The sequence below is a fragment of the Eptatretus burgeri genome, chromosome 14 (genome assembly GCF_056783735.1).
Source record: "Eptatretus burgeri isolate ZD-2024b chromosome 14, Ebu_testis_v1, whole genome shotgun sequence".
Classification (NCBI taxonomy): Eukaryota; Metazoa; Chordata; class Myxini; order Myxiniformes; family Myxinidae; genus Eptatretus; species Eptatretus burgeri.
The window spans coordinates 37,145,996-37,152,063 of NC_140974.1; the positions used below are offsets into that span (position 1 = coordinate 37,145,996).

At 47.9% G+C, this 6,068-nt stretch overlaps 1 protein-coding gene across 3 annotated transcripts in view; it reads left to right on the plus strand.

Annotated features, from left to right (window-relative positions):
• The first annotated feature begins 4,100 nt into the window (after nt 1-4,100).
• The window catches only part of LOC147012975 (transcription factor Sox-1b-like), a 7,605-nt gene continuing 5,637 nt past the window's right edge, over nt 4,101-6,068 (plus strand). The window contains exon 1 of one of the 3 annotated variants that reach the window (XM_085854382.1): nt 4,101-6,044. In XM_085854382.1, coding sequence (XP_085710508.1) covers nt 4,633-6,044 — 1,412 coding nt within the window. In that variant the 5' untranslated portion in view covers nt 4,101-4,632. The remainder of the gene's footprint in view (nt 6,045-6,068) is intronic. The other 2 variants (XM_085854381.1, XM_085854380.1) reach the window with 2 other exon arrangements.

Here is a 6,068-nt window from a genome sequence, read left to right on the forward strand (position 1 = left end):
TGGGCCCAGTAAAATGGCACTCATGGGAATGGTAAAAGCAATATTTTGACATTGATACGTTTGCATGCGATGTGGGCTTTTTATGGAGTATAAAAGTACCCAGCTCCTCCCTCTCATGCATATGCGCCCCCACCCCCTTCTTTACCCCACCCCCTCACCGTCCAAGCCCTCCACCCTCTGATCGGCGTTCTACACTGCCTGCCCGCTGGGCATGCAGCGCAACAGGTCGCGATGCCTCGGCGCAGCTTGGACCCCGTGGGCTCCCCCTGTAAAGTCACACCACGCCTGATTAGCCCCCAGGGCTGCTCAAAGCCTGAGCCTTCACCGGGTAACGATAATTCGTCCCACGTTCCCCCACCCCTCACCTTAATCGGCCCACAGCTTCCCTTTACTTTTCCACTCTTTGCTGTGTGTACTGGTCACCAGTTCTTCGCTCTATTCTTGTACTGCCATCTTGTTGTGACCATGATAGTCACTTTACCATGGTCCTCAAAGTGCTAAGATGTGAATGAATTTTCACCAGCATATATGTAATGTATCGAGTTTGTAAATCCCAGGAGCTGTGCAATGTGTTTCGAGGAATGAGAAGTTTTAATCGATGAAGATTACGCTATAATATAATGGAAATTTTTGTTACGATGATCAGAGTCCACTCAAAGACAGATTCATGTCGAAGTGCACACCGACTTGAATTGACTTCTTTACGGATATTATTGGTTGATTTTACCTGAAAGCGGAATAAAGTATTGTATTATACCTTTAAAGGCCACTCCAGGTGGATTTATACAGGTAGAGTGTTCTATCGAATTTAGCGACATGTATAGGGCTGACACCTTGCTCGGTGGTATCACGGTTCGAGCGTCCGCTTGATGCTTGATGCTCAGCATTTCAATAATACAGTATGTACAATCAACGCTGGGGAGCAATGGCAAACCACCTAGTGCACCCTTTGCCAAGAAACTGCTCCAGCAGCACCAACACTGTACAACGTGGGAGATCAACATCAAATCAAAATCGGGTTCACAGACGAGACTAGACCTTGTCTTTCAGAACATTTGTTTCTGTACGCCGGTAATTTCGCTGCAATGAATGGTCCCAACAACAATCCAAATAATTATATTGCTTGTAAAAATATTGTCTGAAGAAGAGTTACATAATTAATATATAATTATAGCTTAATAACTTCTTCTTTTTTAACTTTATGAGATCGAGGCTCATGGAATAGCAAGGAGATGGATATATTTGAATCTCCATGCTGTATTTGTACATCTTTTTTTAACTTCTCTTTATGTTTTTTGTAATCTTTATTTATTGATTTATTTATTTATTTTTAACTTGGTAATCTCGAACTTTTATCGAGAATCCGTGACGTTGCAGCGACTTCGCCATTGTAACGCAACCCGAAATGTTTATTCTTGCTCGATCAAAGACACGAGCTATTCCACGCTCATGTAGCTCCACAGAAGACAGCCAGCTTAATGTAATTTTCAAAGGATAATCTGTTCTACACTTTAAAAAAAAAAAAACTTCTCACCACTCTGCGACTTCGTGTAACTGGATCCGATGTCTTCCACACTTTAATCCTGGGTGGTTGGGTGTGTAAAGCCTCGTTGCATTGCCCTCAGTTCTCAGTGGTGTGGGTTCGATCCCCATTAAACCAATGGCTGGAGAATCTCAGTGTACTGCAACGAGGTGGAGATCTGTGCAGGAACGCTTCTTATCCAAGGATTCGCACACGACCTGTCTTAAGAGTCTGTGCCTCCAGAATTAGATAACCAAAACTACTACTTTAACAACCCATATTAATCCCACCTTGTTGTGGGGTCAGCTGGAGAAAGTTTTTGGCTCAGGTCTTTCACGAACTGGCTGTCCAGGCTTGACGTTCGACCCTTCGTCGATTTAAACGTTAATTTATAATTCGTACAGGGCGCCAGAGATAGTTCACTCACTCTTGGTGAAGGACACCATGGGATCTTTAGCTTCCACCAATTAATACTGGCAGACAGGGCACCCGGCTTAATCTCCATCCGAGGTACGGAGCACTTTGTGGTGCAACTCCTTACCTGTGCAGCACCAATCCAACGGTTTACAGTCAGGTCGGTAATCGAACCCTGCAGACTCGACAACTCAAAGGTACAAGTGTGCTACCTCTGCACCATCCCATTGGACATTAAGTCATAATATATGAAGCAGAAGTATTTTATATCAGTTGCCAGAAGAACAAAAAGATTTCCTCGGCAGGTGTTTTCACAAACTTGTTTAGTGACATCCTCGGACTGAGTATGAAGTTGTTTCCAAATATTATTCTGTGCTTTTCTCGAGGAACCTGCGTATAATCCTCCTGTACTTATGAGCCACGTCCCGATGTCAGTAAATGCCATCGTCTATATGCTTTGGCATTAACTGTGTGACGTCATAAACGTTCAGAAGCCGATTTGATACGATAAAAGAAACATCTCAATTGAATTCGCCTCCTTCGATTAAACACCAGGACGTCCCTTAACGATTAAACGTAAGGAATTACTAATGACATAAGAGCACCGTAATTGATAACCTTTGACCAAAGAAGGTCGATTGCTTTAACCGTTATCCATGATATTTACACTAACCATTAGCGGAACCGGAGCCCACTCGTTAAATTGGACCTTCACCCGAACCCCTATAAATATAAACCTTATACTAAATATGTCAAACATAACTCTGTATTGGTGGCCAACATTTCCTGCTCACGGTAATGGAGCCACTTTGATCCGAAATGAATGACAATAGGTGACAGCTTCGTGCCCTTTTTGCTAACAAAGGCTTAATCGATAGACAGACGTGTTCGTGGACAGACGTGCTTCCAAAGTGCATTTGCATACTCGGTGCTGTGTGCAATTACACTGGGAGACGAAATAAATAGACAGGGAGATAGACGTGAACAGACAGATCAGTGGAAAGGGTTAGCTTCGCCCATATGCACCTTGGCAGACCAACTGCAAGGAAGAGACACTAATAAGTGGGGACAGGCACGTGTACAGGTATATGGAGAGGCAGACAAGCCTTGCGGTTCAAGGGATATATCTCCGTTGTCTGGTTTCCAGGATAGCGAAAAAGTTTACGCAAATACCACATTAAGAATACAGCGTACCGGTCTTTCTGTATTGTGTTATACACCAAACTGATGGACTCGTCCATGGGTCTGGCGTCTAAGGTCAACGACCCTTCAAACTCTTATTTGTATGACCTGTGTGTTTGGTCATGGATGAAATGATAACCTTTGGTGGTTTATTTTTTTCCTTAATAAAATGACATGATACAACCTCACCCGATAAATTCCAAGGCATTTTGTTCGAAGGTGACTCGAGTTGCAGACTGCGCAGAACAGGTGCACGGTACCTGAGTGAGGAACTTGCCTAGAGCAACACAGACAGACATACAGACAGACAGAAAAAAAAGTGTCCACACGAGATCGTTTTGTTGTCAATACGCTCACGTGCTGCTGATGAAATGGATTAGAAAACCAAACTTAACCGGAGGAGGATCTTGCAGTCAGCAGGTGGCGATGGCCATCCACAAGGAAGAAATTAAACTGCGGTGACAATATATATATATATATATATATATATATATATATATATATATATATATATATATATATATATAATTTTCATTTTGAAATAAGTTTTATATCTTTAAGTAAAAAGGAACAACACCTTTTGATGGATGATAGATGTTAATTGTGGAATCTCATCCCAAATTGTTTGCTTGAAACGCACCAATAGTTATTTCATACATTTACGCAAACCATGATAATGACATCAAAATCACAGGGATGGTTTTCCCAAAGAGCTTCAATTTGGACGGATGATTCTTGAAGCCTTTAAATTCATGGTCCGTTTCCAGTCGGACTTTTTGAGTTGAATTGATACCCGGTTAAGGAGTGAAATACAGAAACGCCGAAAACAAAACATAGAGCGCTATGGTGGGAGGGAACTGGGACATCTTTTCACACCTGCACGGTGAGATGACGTCATTAACCCGCGCAGCCATTGGTTAACTCGAGCGTGAACCACGCCTCGTGGTGTAACGTGCCTGTTATGGGCGTGGTGAAGCATTCGGTACCCTGGGCACCTGCGTGTCGGACCGTATGCTCATTGGTTGTGGCACGTCATGTGGTGCCGACCCGCCCAACACTCAAAACGGAGCGACTCTGTGACAAACCCCCGCACAGTCCAGCCGCGGGAGCCCGGGAGGGTCGCGGACTCCGAGACGCCGAGAAACGCCATCGTAACGGTACAGTCCTAGGGGAGGGAGTCAAAGCGCAAGCGACGCTCCCGAGAGACCACTGGGGTGTTTCAGATTGATCGATAAATTTACATACTTTTTTACCAAGGTGTTCAGCAGTTTTAAAGTTCTCTCAATCCTGAACTCCTTCGTCCTGGGTTATTTGGACTTTGTTCTCCACTGGAGGGTTTTCCCTCCCTTTTTTTCCATAAACCCCCCTCTCCCAGAGGGTGTTTCATTCACGGTGAAATTGAGCCAGCTACAAGAAGACTTCAAGACCAACTTCCTCCCTCCCTCACCTCCTTCTTCCCCACCCCCTTCGGCCATCACCTCATTGCATCGACAAGAACTGGACCATCCATCGCCATGTATGGCATGTTAGAGAGTGACCTCAAGGCCCACGCCATGACTGTACCGGGTGTGACGCAAAACCCCGGAGGCCCGAGTGGACCTGGAGGTGGTTCCGCCAAGGGGGGTGCATCTCAGGGTGGACAAGGATCCCAGGCAAATGACAGGGTCAAGCGGCCTATGAATGCATTCATGGTGTGGTCGCGTGGACAACGCAGGAAGATGGCCCAAGAGAACCCCAAAATGCATAACTCTGAGATAAGTAAACGCCTGGGTGCTGAGTGGAAGCTTTTGAGTGAAGCTGAGAAAAGGCCTTTCATTGATGAGGCAAAGCGTCTGAGGGCGCTGCATATGAAGGAACACCCTGATTACAAGTATCGGCCTCGGCGCAAGACCAAGACTCTTTTGAAAAAGGACAAGTATTCCCTGCCTGCAGGGCTCCTTGGACCGGGAGGAATGGGGCATGTAGGTCCAGGTGGTGGTGGAAGCCCACCAGGAGGGCATTTGGGGGCAGCAGCAGTTGCTGCAGCAATGGGCAACAGTGCTTCGGTTGCGGCCCTCGGGGGCTCACAGAGAAGTCTAGAGGCAAGCGCTGGCTATCATAGCATGAATGGTTGGGCCGGAGCAGGCTATGCAGGCGTGATGCCTGAGCAGCTGGCTGCAGCTGTGGTGGCCCATGGTTATGGACACAACCCTGCAAGTGCACAGCGCTATGAACTCAGTGGCTACGGGCCTCCTCCAGGTCATCCACACCACGCTCATCCTGGACATCACCCTCACCACCACCACCATCATCATCACCATCATGCAGCTGCAGCTGCTGCGGCAGCAGCGGTCCACCACCATGCCTCGCATGGTGGAGGGACACCTGGCTCCACAGGTGGTAACAGTGGTGGTTCCCCTGGAGGAATTCCAGGTGGTTCGACTGGCACTGGTACTGGACACCCGGCCCTGCACCACGCATCACAGCATCAGGCACATGCACAGCACCACGCAAACATGCTCGCGGCGCAGGGCTACATGAATGGGATGTACAGCGCCTACGGGCAGGCAAGTTTGGGACCTGGGACCCCGGGTAGTGGGTCGAGCACTCCAAATGCACCGGGTGGCAGCGGAGGTGGATCGGGGACTTCGGTCAAAGGTGAACCAAGTCCTGTTGGAACTCCACTTGGAAGGGGCGGTGGAGGTTCCACACCTGGTGCAGGCCCCGCTTCTTCGGCCTCCTCAGCCGGATCGTGTGGGCCTGACCTGGGGGAGATGATCAGCATGTACCTCCCTGCTAGTTCTGGAGCGGGGGTTGGAGGCGCGGCGGCTGCGGCGGCAGCGGCGGTGGCTCTTGAGGCGGTCGACCCATCGGCGAGGCGCATCCATGGTCTCCCACAACACTATGCGAGCTCGGGGCTCGCCGGGACGCTGCCTCTGACGCATATGTGAGTGCAGTGGGTGGCAGGTGC